The sequence below is a fragment of the Mustela nigripes genome, chromosome 4 (genome assembly GCF_022355385.1).
Source record: "Mustela nigripes isolate SB6536 chromosome 4, MUSNIG.SB6536, whole genome shotgun sequence".
NCBI lineage: Eukaryota > Metazoa > Chordata > Mammalia > Carnivora > Mustelidae > Mustela > Mustela nigripes.
The window spans coordinates 42112508-42131925 of record NC_081560.1 but is presented as its reverse complement, the minus strand read 5'-3'; the positions used below and the strand labels follow the sequence as shown (position 1 = coordinate 42131925).

At 34.9% G+C, this 19418-nt stretch overlaps 1 protein-coding gene across 1 annotated transcript in view; it reads right to left on the bottom strand.

Annotated features, from left to right (window-relative positions):
- Nucleotides 1–3516: 3516 nt before the first annotated feature.
- Nucleotides 3517–19418, bottom strand: part of DPY19L2 (dpy-19 like 2) — a 94714-nt gene continuing 78812 nt past the window's right edge. Inside the window, exons 18-22 of the mRNA XM_059396584.1 lie at nucleotides 18627–18746; nucleotides 18034–18208; nucleotides 16139–16238; nucleotides 14759–14884; nucleotides 3517–5560 (exon numbers count right to left, since the gene is read on the bottom strand). Of these exons, the coding sequence (XP_059252567.1) occupies nucleotides 5410–5560; nucleotides 14759–14884; nucleotides 16139–16238; nucleotides 18034–18208; nucleotides 18627–18746 (672 nt within the window). The 3' untranslated portion in view covers nucleotides 3517–5409. The remainder of the gene's footprint in view (nucleotides 5561–14758; nucleotides 14885–16138; nucleotides 16239–18033; nucleotides 18209–18626; nucleotides 18747–19418) is intronic.

Genomic DNA, 19418 nt, shown 5'->3' with positions numbered 1-19418 from the left:
AATAGATCATTTTCACTCCTGTATGATATTCCATTTTATTTGGTCTATTGGTGGTCCTTTAGGCTGTTTTCAGCTTCTGTCCTCCCAAGATAAGAATAATGCTTCTATAAATATTTTTTTTAAGATTTAAAAAGTTTATTTATTTGTGAGGGGAGAGAAGGAAAGAAGGAGCATGAACAGTGGGGAGGAGCAGAAGGAGAGGGATAAGCAGACTTCGTGCTGAGCATGGAGCCCTAGGCAGAGCCTGATCCCATGACCCCAAGATTACGACTTGAGCCAAAATCAAGAGTTTGACACTTAACTGACTGAGCCACCCAGGCACCCAGTTTCCATAACTATTCCTGCAACTGTTTTCCCTTGCATATTTGCACAAGCATTTCTTTAGGGTAAAATTGTAGGTTGCAGGGACTGCGTATTTTTAAAAATTTATTAGGTAATAACAAATTATTTCCCAAGAGAGCTGTATCAATTTGTCCTCCTACTACAGTTTCATGAGTTCTTGTTGCTCCCTGTTCTCACCAATTACTATTAGACTTGTATATTTTGTCATGTGGTTTTTTTTTTTTTATATTTTATTTTTTTAAAGATTTTTATTTATTTATTTGACAGAGAGAGATCACAAGTAGACAGAGAGGCAGGCAGAGAGAGAGAGGAAGGGAAGCAGGCTCCCCGCCGAGCAGAGAGCCCGATGTGGGACTCGATCCCAGGACCCTGAGATCATGACCTGAGCCGAAGGCAGCGGCTTAATCCACTGAGCCACCCAGGCGCCCCTTGTCATGTGGTTTTAAATTGCATTTCCCCATTTCCTTCTAAAAGTTCAGTTTTAGAAGTTCTAAGTTCTTGACCCATCTAAATTTTATTTTTATGCATTAAGTTATATACTTAGCTATTCTTTTCAAATTTTCCCTTTGCTTCTCATGGTTAAAATAGAATATTCAAAAAGAGATTTTCCTTCCCCTTATTTCTAAACTTCCCTCTTTCGAGGAGACTCAATGGATTTATCAAAGAATATGAACAGAGCTACAGAGAATATACTTTCTAAAGATTAAGAACATAGGGAGTTTTTATTGGACATGAAACTCCACTAGTTCACATGAGGCCAAAACTGTTAAAAATTTACTAATCCTGCTTTCTATGTGCTATAAAAAGCAACCCAGTTTAGAGCAATAATGGTTTCAGAAATTTCATACATAACTTACAAAGTTGACAGTATCCAGCCGTGAATTATGATCACTGAATCTATTTAAACAGGTGAGGTGGGGCGCCTGGGTGGCTCAGTCATTAAGAGTCTGCCTTTGGCTCAGATCATGATTGCAGGGTCCTGGGATCAAGCCCCCATTAGGCTCCCTGCTCAGCAGGAGGCCTGTTTCTCCCTCTCCCACTCCCCCTACTGTGTTCCCTTTCTTGCAGTGTCTTTGTCAAATAAGTAAATAAAATCTTAAAAAATAAATAAAATAAACGGGTAAGGCACGGAGACTTTGAGACTTGGTATTTAATATTAAATATGATATATTGAATATGGTACAAATTATAAACTACTTTAAACAGCTGAAGTATAATCTCCAGCCTACAGAGTAGTAAGAATATCCTAACTCACATGGCAACTTCAACAACATTACTGAACAATGACAAGACGGTGTCACTAAAAAATCAGTGTCTGTAACACAGACAATCTCTGTGCTGGGCTAGACACATATAAATGCAGATGAATGCAAAGAGGCAATACACAAAAGGAAATGCAGCCATTTAACAGATGTGAATAGGTACCCAACCACAGAAGCCATGGAACAAATGTAAATTAATGAATAACTCTGAGTGTCACAAATTAACAAGAAATAATTTTAATAAGCCTGACCAATGTTAATGAGGGTGTTGTGAAATGAGTATTGTCATATGGACTTCAGGTGGTGTGTATAATCCTTTTGTAAAGGCAATTTGAGGTGAACTGCATTGTAGGCTTTAAGGGCATCCACATTTTTTAAATGAAATTTAACTTTATGGAAACAATCCTAAGGAAATAATCTGAAAATTTAAAAATCTTACTGCACTAAAATATCCATTGTAGTGCTGTTCTACATACACATACATGCAGGAGTAAACGTGGAAATCACTCAGTAGGGTCCCCCCCTGCCAACACACACCTGATGGGATATTAGGTAGCCATTAAAATAGTCTCTGTAAAACTTTTTCACATCTGCTGTGTAAAGAACAAAACCTGAAGTGGATTAAATTATGTTAAAAGAAAACAAGCAAAATATGCCTACCAGTTGGAAGAAAACGGAGAGTAATGGTTCTTGTTGAATATTTATCCTTCTTTCAAATTGTTTTTGAAAACAAAAATTCCATGAGTTTGTATTTCTTGTATAATAGACACTTATCAAATGAAATATAGTTTTATTATTAAAATCAACATGAGAGGTGCCTGGGTGGCTCAGTCTATTAAATGTCTGCCTTCAGCTCAGGTCATGATCTTAGAGTCCTTGGGTCAAGCCCCGTGTCGGGCTGTCTGCCTAGTTGGGAGTCTGCTTCTCCCTCTCCCTCAAATGCAATTTTTTTTAAAAGTTAAAATTTACATGAAAAGTACTCTGTTTTTTGATGTGGTGTGTATTAGCAGCAGAAGAGTAGAAGACACATATTGTTCACTGAAGCTGTACATCAGATTCTGACAAGCAGAAAGTGGGGGGGGGGGTTGTTGTAGCTTGTGTGCAACTCACTTCTAGCCAGTTTCAAATAGGTGCACATAAATAAAAGCATAGGAAACGAAGGAAGACACTGCCCTGCTCTGAGGAAAATCTATCATCACCCAACCTGCAGTGTTCACGCACAGTCTTCACATTTCAAAAAAATAAACAATATGTACAGGAAAGAAGCCAATAGCCTTATTCGTACAAAAGCAAGCTGTAGCCCAGTATTCCTATTTATTGACACAGAATAAAGGTAGAACTGTTTGAAATTCCGAGATGAAATAACCTACTATATAACTTGATACTACTAAGCTGGTTATTTAGAACGCAGGGAGAACGACTGTATGGAACGAACATTTGTTGAGTGACTTACCTACATGTGCCAAGCGCTTTAACACACCACCTTACTAATCCTCATCAGGACACTGTCAAATAGGTAATGTGAGTTCTAATTTCCAGGTGAAGAGACTGAAGCTCAGTCCTATAACATGACCGAGCTGAATTAGCACAGTGCCTGGCATATAGTAAGCACTCAATAGATATTGTTCAAATGGATGGTAGGTGATCCACCTGGTAAACAGAAGTGCCAGGATTTAAAATTAGACTCATCTAGTTACAAAGCTCACACTATTTCCATCACAGTACACTGACTTCTGTGTGAGATGATGCAGAGTTGTTTTTAAACAGCTAAGAAAGATCACTGCCTGTGTAAACACTGTTGATAAATTCAGGGACCTGTGATTTCTACCTTCATATTGGAATTATTTCAATGTCAAAATGTATGCTTAGTAAAGGATGAGAAAAGATAGAAAACACACAGAGGATCTTCAAGTGCTTTTTTAATTTTCAAATATACATAGTACATGAAAGTAACACAATCCATAGTAGTACATTTTATCTGTATGGGACATTTAACTAGTTAATACTATTCTTCCCTTTCTGTTGTTGAGTTACAACTTTTAAAAAAATAGCTTTTATGACAACACCATCAAAACTGTGTTAATTTTATGAATATTAGGTTTTATATTTTTTCTTTGTTGCCCCACACACCAAAACAGATTATTTGAAAATGCTGAAGTAAGTAAAATGTGGCATGCTTTCTTAGCTTGCTTTGCATCCTGTGTTTAAAATACTTTATGACTATAAAAGTTGAAAATAATTTTATTGGTTATCCTATGTCAATTCACATAAGTATACTTTTATATTTTATTAGCTAATACAGCTCTTCTTTTAAAAACTTCTACCAACTTCTTTAAAATATTGCCTATGAAAATATCATCCAAAATGTATTTTATTTTTATGAATATTAGATGTTAAGTCTCCTTTCCTTCTTTGCCCCATACTTAGGCCCAAATAAGTTATTTGAAAATACTGATAAAATGGGGCATGCTTTCTTAGATGTTTTGTATCCTGTATTAAAATATTTTACAATTACAAAAGTTGAAAAATAATTTTATCAGTTTTCTTAAATATAATCTCCTACCTCCCATACATGAAGTAACCTATAGAACTAAGTAATTTTGTTAGTCCAAATGCAGAGGGCCAAGAACATAAGGGAATTACAAAAACTCCAAGATGACTAATTTAAAGCAGATATTAAAGTACTACAGATGTGGCATATTTACTGTCTCTCAAGCAGTTCTCTGCTTGAGTGTTTATCTTTGTTTTCTAGTGTTTATCTTTGCATTCGGCAGTATCTTCAAGATAATTATTCTCCACTCTCAAAGCATTACTGTTGCACAGGTTTCATATTGGAGGAGGAGATATATAAAACATCAATTTCCTTATTCAAAACCAAAAATAAATGAGGATTTAGAAATATGTTATTACAAAGATGGTGATCAAAAAGACTATGTCCACTGAATTTCAGGGCTGTGGAGATGAAAAATGCCTTTGCTTCATTCAGGATCTAGAACCTTAAAAATGATAAACTTAGCTGGATTTTCTTTTCTGCTTATGTTTTAACCCCCAAATTTGGTCTTGTATCATAGCAGTTTTTATTTTACTTGAATGTTAAAAGAAAATTCACTGGATTATAAAGACAGATTAATAACCTGTTGAACCTCAGCTGGGAACTAATCAATAGAAAATACTTATTTGGTTGGGTAAATACATTTCAAGACATTTAAAACATTACTAAATAAGTTGTTTTTAAAAATATTTAACTTGAAATAATAAAAACTATTAAAAGCTAGTAAAGATCTTTCCCGAGGGTTAATAAAAGCAAAAACAACCTTAATAAACACATGGTTACACACAAATTTCCTCACAGAGGTAAAGAAGCTGTGATTAGTATCAGGATTTTAAGGAAGTGTCATTTCAGAAACTGCATTAATATATTGTAAGTGGTTTCAAGAGTCTGAGCTGGTGCATGCTGGTACTAGAGAAAATCTGAAGCATCTAGTTGGGTACAAATGGACTGACATTTACCTTTAAATTATTAAATGTCATTGATCTTTTTTTCTTTACAACTTCTAGGATGGACATTTGTTTATGCAGTATGAAATGATTTAATCATTTAAATAACAAGCTTTAAAAGGCTGACATTCAATGGAAACCGATGAAATAATTTACCTTTTGGTAATCAAAATAACCTGAGATCGTTTTTAATATCTTCTCTTTTTAAGGACCCCTTGTTAAAGTTTGTGATTTTTATTAATGCAAATAAGGCAAAGTGGGTGTTTTCTACACACTTGTTTTCACCACAGTGTGGTGGGTTTTGTTCTCAGTTAACCTTTAATACTCTGTACATACTATTCTGAAATACTGTGGTGAAGTAAGGCCTCCCATCCTTGAGCAAGACACTACATAAGGGAGGATTAGCTGTATTGGAAGGGTCTTCCACATCCCAAATTTCCAGCATACTGCAACCAGGCCTAAAAAAAAAAAAAAAAAAAAAAAAAAAAAGGCACATATATATCCATATTAAAAATGTAGTCATAATGCAAGGAAAATATATAAATTATAAAGTAGCTCTAAGATCTTTGGAGACTCTTTTTTTTTTTAAGATTTTATTTATTTGAGAGAGAGACATTTCAGAGAGATATGGAGAGAGAGCATGAGTGGGGAAGAAAGGGAGAAGCTTAGCAGGGAACTTGACACAGGGCTCCATCCCAGGACACAGGGATCATGAACTGAGCTGAAGGCAGATGCTTAACTGACTGAACCACCCAGGCGCCCTGAGACTAATTTATTTAATAAAGATTATAAAGCATCATTTCATAAAATGTAAGTTCAACATTTAAGGATAAAAATGAAATTAAATATGTTGTATTTTCATGTTCCACTTAACCAAATAACAAGCATATTATTAAACGTAACAGGAAAGCCCAATATACATTCAGAAATACATATTTAAAAATTTATTTTCAAAATGAAATATGAATAAATATATTTTCTACGTCGTATCACCATCCAAACATAAGGCTCATGAGTAGTAGGAGACAGTTTAAAGGAAAGCTAATCTAATTCCTGATGAATTGCCCATTTTTGAGTTTCATCTGACTTAGATCAGCATGAAAACATATCGTCCCAGGTAACGAAGGAAAGCTCTTGTTGGCCAGATTTGTTCTTCTCTACCTTTTCTATTTTGGGTGGCTTTATAATTGGACTGACTGGGATACTAGTTCTCACTAGGGAATAACGCTGCATGAGAGGCAGGCAGTAAAGGGAAGAAATCAGGCCAAACTGGCTATTATTTTTTAACAGCTATATTGAGGAAATATTTATGTACAATAAAATGAACTCATTTATAAGTAAAGTTTGATAAATATGGACAACTGTGTATAGGTGTATGAGCACTTCCATAATCATAATATAGAAAATTCCCAGCACTGAAATAATTTCCCTTGAACCCCTCTGCAGTGGGTCCCCTAGCTCCAGCTTAGCCCAGGCAAACACTGATCTCCTTTCTGCAATATAGTTTTGCCTTCTCTAGAATATTCCAGATATTTATATTCACTGCAGCTTTCATATGTTATTCACAAAACAATTCTATCCCTTTTCCTCCCATCAATACATGTATCTGTATTTAAAATGCATGTCTTCAAGGGGACACATAGTTGAGTTTTGCTTTTGTATTCCGTCTATCAAACTTTGTCTTTGATTAGAGTGTGTTGTCCCAATTCATATTTGTGTTTACTGATATTGATTTAGGCTTTCCCCCCTTGTTTTCTATTTGTTTCATCTATTTTTTAAATGTCTGTTTCCCTTTCTTTTATGTCAAACAAAAAGTTTTACTTTATCGTCCATTTCATTCATTGGTTTATGCATTTTTTTGCCTGTGTGTGTGTGTGTGTGTGTGTTTGCTCTAGATATTGAAACAGGTATCTTCAACGTATCACAGTTACTTAACATTAAACTTGGATTATTTCCAGAAAATTATACATTTTATTTTTGTTTACTCCCCTTGCTTGTGCTATTGCTGTCATCTATATATGACTTACATTATAAAATCAAAAATATAATGGTATTATCTTTGCTTTAACTAGTCATAAGGTTTTAAAAGATTTTCAAAGAAGAATATATATATATATACATATAGTGATTAATATTTATCCACATTTTTAACATTTCCAGCACATTTTAGTATATCCTTTATTTCTGAATTTTGAATTATCATTTCAATGACAGTTGACTTCTACTTATGAAAAGAAGCCAGATGTTTATCATATCATTCTTCTCTTGCTTCTTTCAAGATTTTCTCTTTTCTCCTTATTTTTCACCAGTTTGACTATGATATTCCATGATGTGGATTTCCTTGGGTTTATCCTAGCTGCATTTGTTAACCTTAATTGGATTTTTAAGTTAATGGCTTTCAACAAACAAAAAATTTTTGGCCAAGATTTCTTCAGGTATTACTGTCCTCCCATTTTTCTTTTCTTTCATTCTTTCTGGTATTTCATAACCCACGTGTTGAACTATTTAATAACACACAGGTCTCTATGGCTTTTGCTATTCTTCTTCAATCTTTTTGATTCTTGTTCTTTGGATTGTACTTTTCTTTTTTTTTTTAAGATTTTATTTGTTCATTTGACAGAGAGATCACAAGCAGGCAGAGAGAGAGGAGGAAGCAGGCTCCCTGCTGAGCAGAGAGCCTGATGCGGGGCTCGATCCCTGGACCCTGAGATCATGACCTGAGCCGAAGGCAGCAGCTTTAACCCACTGAGCCACCCAGGCGCCCCTGGATTATACTTTTTCTTTACTTACCTTCAAGTCATTGATCTTTTTTCTGTTGTTACATCAAATCTCTTGAGAACTTTTAAAGAACTGCCATTCATTTATTATAATTTTCAATTCTAGAGTTTCCATTTTTCTGGGGAGGGTGTTCACTATTAAGAATCGTATCTTGTCCCTTACTGATATCATGTCTTCAATTCTTTGAACATGTTTTCCTTAATTCCTTGAATATAATCATAACAGCAGCTTTGCAGTCTTTCCCTGCTCAGTCCAACATCTCAACCTATTTGAATCAGTTTCTACTAACTTTTTTCTGGAGTATTGGAAAATATTTTTTAAAAAATGGATTCCAAATATAAAAAAATTTTTTTTTCACAGGTCTGGTAATTTGGGGTTGGAAACTGAATGCTAGAGAAAACACCTGGCAGTGAGTCTGGAATCTGTTTTGTTCTTCTGATGACTGTTACTTTCTTGTTCCTGTTCTGGTAGGCAGTTCACTTGTCTGGATCTCCTATTTTGTGTAGCAGCTATCTCCACTCAGTTTTTTGTAGCAGCTATCTCCACTCAGTTTTTTTTAGGTTCCAGCTACTTCTTCTTTTTTTTAATTTCTTTTCAGCGTAACAGTATTCATTGTTTTTGCACCACACCCAGTGCTCCATGCAATCCGTGCCCTCTATAATACCCACCACCTGATTCCCCCAACTCTCCCCCCACCCCGCCCCTTCAAAACCCTCAGGTTGTTTTACAGAGTCCATAGTCTCTCATGGTTCACCTCCCCTTCCAATTTCCCTCAACTCCCTTCTCCTCTCCATCTCCCCATCTCCTCCATGTTATTTGTTATGCTCCACAAATAAGTGAAACCATACGATAATTGACTCTCTCTGCTTGACTTATTTCACTCAGCATAATCTCTTCCAGTTCCATCCATGTTGCTACAAAAGTTGGGTATTCATCCTTTCTGATGGAGGCATAATACTCCATAGTGTATATGGACCACATCTTCCTTACCCATTCGTCCACTGAAGGGCATTGGTTCTTTCCACAGTTTGGAGACCATGGCCATTGCTGCTATAAACATTGGGGTACAGATGGCCCTTCTTTTCACGACATCTGTATCTTTGGGGTAAATATCCAGTAGTGCAATTGCAGGGTCATAGGGAAGCTCTATTTTTAATTTCTTGAGGAATCTCCACACTGTTCTCCCAAGTGGCTGCACTATCTTGCATTCCCACCAACAGTGTAAGAGGGTTCCCCTTTCTCCACATCCTCTCCAACACATGTTGTTTCCTGTCTTGCTAATTTTGGCCATTCTAACTGGTGTAAGATGGTATTTCAATGTGGTTTTAATTTGAATCTCCCTGATGGCTAGTGATGATGAACATTTTTTCATGTGTCTGATAACCATTTGCATGTCTTCATTGGAGAAGTGTCTGTTCATATCTTCTGCCCATTTTTTGAGATGATTATCTGTTTTGTGTGTGTTGAGTTTGAGGAGTTCTTTATAGATCCTGGATATCAACCTTTTGTCTGTACTGTCATTTGCAAGTATCTTCTCCCATTCCGTGGGTTGCCTCTTTGTTTTGTTGACTGTTTCCTTTGCTGTGCAGAAGCTTTTGATCTTGATGAAGTCCTAAAAGTTCATTTTTGCTTTTGTTTCCTTTGCCTTTGGAGACATATCTTGAAAGAAGTTGCTGTGGCTGATATCGAAGAGGTTACAGCCTATGTTCTTCTCTAGGATTCTGATGGATTCCTGTCTCACGTTGAGGTATTTTATCCATTTTGAGTTTATCTTTGTGTACGGTGTAAGAGAATGGTCGAGTTTCATTCTTCTACATATAGCTGCCAAGTTTTCCCAGCACCATTTATTGAAGAGACTGTTTTTTTTCTGCTCTATATTTTTTCCTGTTTTGTCCAAGATTATTTACCCATAGAGTTGAAGGTCCATATCTGGGCTCTCTACTCTGTTCACTGGTCTATGTGTCTATTTTTATGCCAGTACCATGCTGTCTTGGTGATCACAGCTTTGCAGTAAAGCTTGAAATCAGGTAATGTGATGACCAGCTACTTCTTTCTTTTAGCCCTGGGGTTTTTCTTGTGTTTTTATCAGCCAAGGATTTGAGCAGAGTTATATTTGGAAACCCATCTTCCCATATTTCCCTTACTTTTGGGGGTCCTCCCAGAATGTGTAGTTACTTTGTTATCCTTTATTTCTGCCCTTCTTTTTTTTTTTTAAGATTTTAATTTATGTATTTGAGAGAGAGAGAATGAGAAAGATCATGAGATGGGGGAGGGTCAGAAGGAGAAGCAGAGTGAGCAGGGAGCCAGATACAGAAATCGATCCCAGGACCCCAGGATCGTGACCCAAGCCGAAGGCTGTTGCTTGACCGACTGAGCCACCTAGCCATCCCTGCCCTGACACCTTAAGTAATGACTCTGCTTTCTGCTTCCTAGGGTGTGTGAAATTTGGGAAATGTACAAGGTCAAAAGCAACAGGGAATTTGCAAGTCTCACCAGGAGTTCTCTTTCAAGGACAGACATCTTGGGGCACCTGGTGGCTCAGTTGGTTAAGTCCCCAACACTTGGTTTCTGCTTAGCTCATGGTCTCTGGGTTGTGAGATCAAACCCCATGTCGGGCTCTGTGCTCAGTGCAGAGTCTGCTTGAGAGTCTCTCCCTCTCCTTCCTCTTCTACCCCTATCACTACTCATATTCTCTCTAAAATATATAAATAAAACATTTTTAAAAAATAAAAATAAATAAAATAAATAAAGAGGACAGACATCTTGCTCTAGTTTCCACCTACCCATTTCCCAAGTTCCCAGGGGATTCTCACAAGCATGTGTAGAATAAGTTTAAGGCAGAATTTATATTTCAGATTTTAGGTTTTGGTCTTTCTGTACTGCTGTTGCTTCTAAAATGTCCCCTTCAAATATCCAGCTGCTTTGGTACTCACAGCTCATCTGTCACCATCTGTCCCCTCAAGCCAGTAGGCTGTGATTTTCTGCTATACTAGAAGCAGGGATGGGGTGGTTTATGAAGTATTCACAGGCAAGAAGGTCCCAAATTCAGAGAAGTCTTTCAAGAGCAAATGTTTCTCAAGTTTCTCCCTGCTTTTGTGTCACTTCCCAGAGACTTCAAATAGTTGTTTTTAATACCATTAAACCTAATTTTGGATGCATCCTATTAATTGAACTATATGCACACTGGAACTATGTCCTTGCTTTAAGTTGTGCCATAGTAACTCTTTTCTTTTTTAAAAGATTTTATTTATTTACTTGATGGAGAGAGATCACAAGCAGGCAGAGAGGCAGGCAGAGAGAGAGAGGGAAGCAGGGAGCCTGATGCGGGGCTCGATCCCAGGACCCTAAGACTGTGACCTGAGCCAAAGGCAGAGGCTTACCCCACTGAGCCACCCAGGCACCCCATGCCATAGAAACTCTTAAGACATGGTTCCAATTCACATCAGTCTCAAGATGACACTGAGCTCCATGAAACCATGCAAAGCAAAATGTAATTTTGACATGCTCAAGTTTCAGCTAATATAGTACCAGACAAAGTGAAGAGTACCTATGTTCTAATAACTATAATCTCTGGGAACAATAGGTCAACCTCTTCTTGCCAATACTAACTGAACTCCCTCAAAAACTCATTTCTTATGGGTCCTATGTTCAATTCCTTTGGGATTCGACAGACCAATAACTCCTAAATTCAGTTTGTCCATACTATAAAATCAAATTAGCACTGTTCATTATTTCCTTTAAATGTCAGATAGCATTAGGCTTTTAGGTAAAGGATATGTAATACTTAATAGAACAGAGTTGTAAAGAAAAGCAGAACAAGTCAATTTTGTAAAAAGAACTGCCTTGAGAGAAAATTTGCTATTCCTTCTTTAGAACTTATTCCTGGTGTCTCAGAAGGCTACTAGTGATAGCTGAAGAATGTCTTTCTACATCCCAGAATTTTAGAAGACTTCTTTGCATAAATATTTACTTGTATATTTAGAGTAACTTTTTATTAGGATACAATTACAGGAGGAAAAATGCACAGATCTTAGTGTACAATTCCATGAGTTTTGACAAGTGTGTACACTCATATAAAAAAATAGAGCAATCAAGATAATGAACACTGTCATTATTCTATGAAAAAGAAAAAAGTTCTTGAATCCCTTTCTAGAGGATCTTTCCTCCATCACCACAGCCAACCGCTATTCTGATTTCTGTTCCCAATTAGCCTTGCATTTTTTAAACTTCATAGAATGGAATCACATAGTATGTCCTCTTCTGTGTTTGGTTTCTTTCATTCAGCATGTTTTTGTGGTTCATCCTTTTTTCACACATCAGTATTTTGTTCCTTTTTATTGCTAAGTAACATTCCATTGTATGAATATACTATATATAATTTGTTTATTCATTTTTCTTTTGATCTTTGGGTTGTTTCTGCTTTGAGATATTATGAATGAAGATGCTATAACATCTTTTTTTTTTAATATTTTATTTATTTATTTGACAGAGAGAGATCACAAGTAGGCAGAAAGAGAGGAACGGAAGCAGGCTCCCTGCTGAGCAGAGAGCCTGATGTGGGACTCGATCCCAGGACCCTGAGATCATGACCTGAGCCGAAGGCAGCAGTTTAACCCACTGAGCCAAAATTCCACAAGGAGTAGAACTCCTGAGTAATAAGGCAAATATATGCTTAAATTTTTGTTAGAAGCCTCCAAATACTTCTCCAAAGTGGTTGTATCATTTTTACTCACATTAGCAATTTAAGAGATTTCTAGTTAATCTACATCCTTGCCAATATCTGGTATTTTAGTTTTTAAGATTTTATCTGTTCTAGAGTATATGTAATAGTATCTCTTTGTGGTTTTAATCTGCATATCACTGAATGCTGACAGTATTGAACATCTTTGGATGTATTTACTAGTCATCACATTTTCTTTCATGAAGTATGTCTGTCCAAGTTTTTGTCTGTTTTCAATTGTATTGTCAATTTATTATTAATTTGTAAAATCTCATGTAAAAAATATATATCCCTTTTATCAGATACCTACTTTATAAATATTTGCTTCCAGTTTGTGGATTCCCTGTTTTTTCCTTAATATCTTTTGAGGAAAAGATTTCAATTTTGATGGTATTTTAAATAAAATACCAGGACTTTATTTGATTTTTTTTAATGGTTAGTGTTCTGTGCTCCAAGAAATCTTTTAATTTTAGCTTTTACATTTAGAGCTATAATCCATGTCAAGTTAATTTTTCGTTTATGTTGTAGTATGGGTCATGGCTCACTTTTTCTTCTCTACAGATATCCAGTTAGATCAGCAACATTGTTGAAAACATGTCTTTTTGCATTCAAGTAAAAAAACATTATTTTTCAATTTCCTTTGTAGTTTTTTCTTTGACCCATAAGTTATCTATAAATTTACGGCCTAATTTCCAAACATGTATGGATTTACCAGATATCCATATTTAGTAGATTTCTAATTATTAATTTTTAATTTTATTCTCTCTGATATCAAATCTTTTAAACATACTGAAGCCATTTTTATGGCCCAGCATATGTTTTCCCTTGTGCCCTTTAAAAGAATGTGTATTCTGCAGAATGTATTTTCCTATACTGGTCTATAAAAGTAATTAGGTCAGATTATTTGATACTGTTTGATGTTTCTATCTTTTAATCCTTACACTCTTTTTATTGAATTCTCTCAGTAATGAAAGGGAAGTTAACATTTCCAACTATTATTGAAAATTTGCTTATTTTTCTTTATATTCTATACATTTTTAATTTAATTTTAATTAAAATAGAGCTCTGAAGTTGTTTAGATATACACATTTTAGAACTGTTATATATTTTTGATGAGTTAATCCTTTCGTCATTATAAAATGTTCATCTTTTTGTGGTAATATGCCTTGCTTCGAAGTCTACGTTGTCTTATTAAATTTTAAATTAATGTGATGTGCACATGCATCAACATTATGATATTCCAGCTTCTTCTTTTACAAGATGTCATTTCTTCCTAGATATATTAGGTATTAAAATTAGCTACTAAAACTTATGAACTTCACTTTTCCAAAATGTTTTATGGTAATGCCTAATTATCTATATGAGAAATGAAAATTCTTAATGTTAGACCTAATACAACTAGGGACCTCTTAAGTCAAGGAATCTAAAAGAAGGTCTCAAGATATCCGTTAACCATTTTAGAATTTTGTGATTTTTAGAAATTGAAAATTCAGAAGTTAAAGATTATACTTAGTAATGTTTCACTTACTATATCTTCTTGAGTTATCAAAAACTTTTCTTATAGTTCTTATAAATTCAATGTTATCCAGTTGTAGTAAAAGAATGTTAATGTCTCACACTACTTACTGTAAACTCAAATATGTATTTCATACATCTAATAAAAACTATGATAAAAATTTGAAAAACTATGAAGGAAAGCAATGCTTAAGATGTTAAAATAAAATCAGGAAGCTAAGATACACTACAGTTTCTTAAAATTAGATTCTACTGAAATGATATTTATTTTCCTACATGAAACAATTTTAAATAAAATACCAGGATAGTACTTTAATAGAATTAATTTAGAATAAAAATTATTTTTTTTCAGTATTTTTAAAATTAACATATAATGTATTATTTGTTTCAGGGACACAGGTATCTGTGAATCATCAGTCTTACACAATTCACAGCACTCACCATAGCACATAACCTCCCCATTGTTCATCATTCAGCCACCCCTCCAGCAACCCTCAGTTTGTTTCCTGAGATTAAGAGTCTCTTAACGTTAAGTTTATCTCCCTCCCCAATTCCATCTTAAAGAATCACAACTACTGTAATAAGGTAAAACGGTTGTTGTTTAAAGATATTCCATACCATACAGCATAGGACTCATACTCACTTAGTTCTCACAACACACCATGCCTCTTCTAAAATGTAGTAATTCACATGTAACTCCAACAATTTATCTCTCACTTCTTTTGCAGATTTTCGACTATATGTGGAATAAACTATTTTTGTCCGAGCCCTTTACATTCAAAACACAATTAAATATTTTTTAATAAGTTAGAATAGAATGGACTGAAACAATTCTGCTAGTAAATGAAAATCTCAACACTCACTGGGTGGAACACTCATATATATGACCTCAAGCAGCATGAACCGGTTTGGGGACAGCACAGATTATTTTTGGATAGCAGTTTCCACTTTCCTGCTTTTATTTTGCATATGCTAAAACTTACAGTGGTTTGAATTTTGTAAGTACTGCTTGTTAGTTTTTACCAGAACAAACATCAAGTGCCTTAGAGACTACAAAGTTCAGGATATAAATTTGCTTTGCATATGCATAAAGTAATTAATCTGCTCACGGAACACATTCGAATAGAGGTGAACAGAGTGAAAACAGATTTTGGTAGATAATTTCACCTACTGAAATTATCTGAAAAGCATATGAATTGAAGTTGAAATATAACAAATCATACATTCAGACAGAGGGCATCTAGTGTAGCAGTGAGGAAGCTTGACAAACAGGATCAGTCACCAAAATATGGTACAACAGATAATTTGGCCCCCAAATAGAGAAGTTTTTATGACATCCTGAATAATTACCATTTATGCATTGGATATTTCTTTTTTAACTTACTGAAGTTCAATGAGTTAACATAGAGTGTATCATGAGCTTCAGATGTAGCTTTCAGTTATTCATCTGTAGCATATAACACCCAGTGCTGACTACATCATGTGCTTTCCTTAATGTCCATCACCCAGTTATCGATCTGCCCACCCCGCATTGGACATTTCTCAAAATTTCAAGCATATAGGATGCACAATGTCCAAAACCAGACATCAAACTTTAAATGATTTAAAATGTTAACTCTAAAAATAGGCCAAAGATGCATTAACAGGAAAAGATTACATTGACAATGACTAAAATGATTAAAATAATTCAGAATTTCATAACTAGCTAACCAAAAACACCCTAAATTTTCATAAAATCATGTAATATAGCAAATTTCATGTACTTTTCTATTAGAAAAGGCTAGTTGTAGGCCATTGGTAAAATAGAGAATGGTTTCTTAAATCAGTCAGAGGGGCTTGTGGGGTTCAGAGCAGGGCCTGGCAAACTATGGCCATGGGTTAGAACCATCCCATCTCCTAGTACTAGTACTTAGCAGTTCTACTGGAACAAATAGAATAACATACAGGTTAGTCATAAATACATGATATTTTCATTTTGAGAAAAATTAGCATGTCTGGTTAAAACATTCAATCATTTGCCAACCTCAAGTCTGCATCCTCGTAATGTGGGTGATTCACAATGGGGTGCAGGGTAGACAGCTTGACACTGGCCATTGTAGGCATGGCACCTGCAAAAACAGCATCTGAAAAACAAGGACATTTTCCCTAATGACATATTTTAAAGAACACCAAAGATCAGTACTTATCTATAATATTTGAACCCAAATTAAGAAAGATGAAATACATTTAAATAATAACTATTGGCATTATTCTTTTTCTTTGCTCAATATTGTCTGCTATTATAATAGCCAACTTTGTTATCTCTGTGCCAGGAACTGTGTTAAATAAGTTAACAACTTATTTACAACTTAAACAACTTAATTTGCCGAACTTTATGAAGTGGGTTCTATGCTATTCTTATTTTCTAAATTAGAAAACTGAGAACCAACAAAGATAATTGACTTGTCAAGTCTATACACCTAGGTGGAACCAGAGCCCACACTCAGGCACTTTACTACAACTTCCTGCCATGTTCAAGCTCAATGTAAAAGACAATGCTACAAAAACACATAGGACCAGAAAAAATTACAAAACTTTATACTTGTTCCGATAATTTAAAATGCCAAGAACTGAGAGACTGTTACAAAAGGCAAGTCTCATGCTGTACGTTTTAAGATGAAACTGTGAGCTGTAGTTTCTTGGAAGTCAAAAATGTTTACTTACCTCCTGATAATTCTATATAATAAATTATTAAATAATTTTGAAAGTTGTCATTTTTAATCAATATAATAAAATCACTAACAAGGCATGTTATTAAGATCTACTGTAAATAGCTGAATGTTTACTTGCAAATCTAACTAAATATTCTAAATGTAACTTTAAGAGAGTATCATTACATATGACTTAAATTTGAAGATACATAAGTCAATCAATGTATATGTATTATCACAAGATTCAATAATTAATGATGGAAAGTTCTTAGGCTAGAGCAGTGGTTCTCAACCAGATGTGATTTTATTTTCTAGGGATATATATTTCTGGAGACATTTTTGATTGGCACACTGTGGGGAGAGAGGTATTGTGGGCAACTTGTGGGTTGAGGAAAGGTATGCTGCAAAATATTTTTCAATGCACAGGCCAGTCCCTAATGTCAATAGTGCCAATACTGAGCAAATGTGAGTTAGAGGAACCCAAAGCCCAGGGACACAGTTATCAGAAAAAAAGTAGGGGAGTCTGTCCAGCAACAGCTGAAATCACTGAAGAGAAAATAACTATGGCATAAAGAGGGGCAGAAATACTCTGCAAAGTCTTAATTCTTGTTGGTGAGATAAATATGAAATAGTCTTGGACAAGATTATGGATTACTTATAGAAAATACTGTAGAAAAACACTTATTCTCTGGAAAGGTTTTTTAAATTGAAATATGTCTGGTTGAGGTGATTTTGGTAAAGATAGGGAAAAAAGTAAGCTAAAAATATTTTGGAGTCTTTTTGAAATTATTTAGTGAAGAAAATGGAGTATATGAGATTTTAACTCTTCTGTGCACAAATGGTTTTACAAAGTTGGAAGAGAGAGTCAGCACTGACTGGAGTGATAGAAAGGGCACTGTTGACCTCCCCATGGTCAAAAAAGTATCTTCTCCAATGTCTGTTCACAAGGTGTGAAGATTTGTTATTGAACAATTACTTGTCATTGTTAGGGTTAAAATATGAAAATGATCTAAGCATTATAGTACATATCTATGAAAAATCATTAATTCCTCATGTTAATTAAAATTCGAGGAGGCAGCTAAAGAGGGCACAAAATTGTTTTTCAAGAAGGTTTGACTGGTGGACACTACAATTTGCATGCTTAAAATCTGTCAGTGATTAATGACTCTGTGTATCTGTTTCTACATGTCTGTATACTAGCTTTACATAGAACTAAAGAGCTACATACCCGGTCTGGTATTATATTTGATCCATTGTATCAGTTCCTCCTGAGGCAAATTATTAAATTCTCCTATTATGCTCCATTGATTATGGAGGTTTGCACAACCTTGTATTGACATCACTGTTAGGATGCCAAAGATAACATTCTCAAAACGAACTCTGCAAAAAAGCCAGCCAAAGAGCTGAAATGAAAGAAACCATTACTTTTAATTCTTATATGAAGTGTGCTATAGGGCCAATAATAAACTCTCACCTTGCTACTAAACCATGGTGGATTGTCGTTTGAGATTATCAATGTACTAATAATACACACATGATTGGTCACCTATTATTTAAAAATAGTATATATTTTGGAATTATAGGACCTAATAAAAATGGAACTTTCTTTATCCTCAAAAGAATAAAGAAAGAAACACATCTCATCCTTCTAGTACTGATTTACTACCAAGGATTAAAATTAGCAAATCACAAAAATGTGAAACATCCTGGAACTAAATCCTGTAATACCCTCTAAGAGATATCTAAAATAACTATGGAAACCTCACCAGCAGTAACACATACAGTTACTATAGTGTAGTGGCACCAAAATGAATACCTTACCCGTCGAGAACATATCAAGGAAGCCATAACACACATGTGAGGTGTTAAAAACAACTTCAGCCTCATGATTAAAATGGCAAGGACAGTGAATGCTAACAGTTGCAATGTGTGAAAAATCAGCTGTAAAAACAAAATGAAATGATATTTCACTTTATATATTTTTAAATTAATACATATAATATATATTAAAACTATTACCATTCATTAGGACAAGGATATTTTAATTTAATAGTAAATCTGGTAATATTTATTCATTCATTCAACAAAGATTTAGCAAATGTGTACTAAATGCCACGTACTGTTCTGGAGGCCATGGATACAACTGTGAACAAAATAACAGTAAGCAAAGTCTGCCCTTGTGAGACTTACATTTTAGAACATTCACTAAGTAGAGATAGAAATTGTCATGGCAAGTAAATGAATCAATTATAGTCTCTTAGAAAGTGGGACAGGAGAAGAAGGCTGGGAGTACACTGTGTGTGGTGTGAGGCCACGAGCTGGAGCAGTTGTAATTCCAAGGAGGACAATCAGGGAGGGCCTCACTCAAGAGGTGGCATTTGAACAGCACACATGCAAGGTGAGGAAGTGAGCCACAGAGACGTACAAATATTGAGTGTTTCACAAGTTTTCATGTCACTTAGCCAGCAACAAAAATCAGAACAAAACACAAGCTAGATTATTTTTAAAGTAATGGAATCATATATATAAATATTTGTACTGATTAGTAGGACACTCATTTTATTAAGATGGGGTTCCACTGAGCAAAGATTTCAGACAAATTTTTTCTAACAG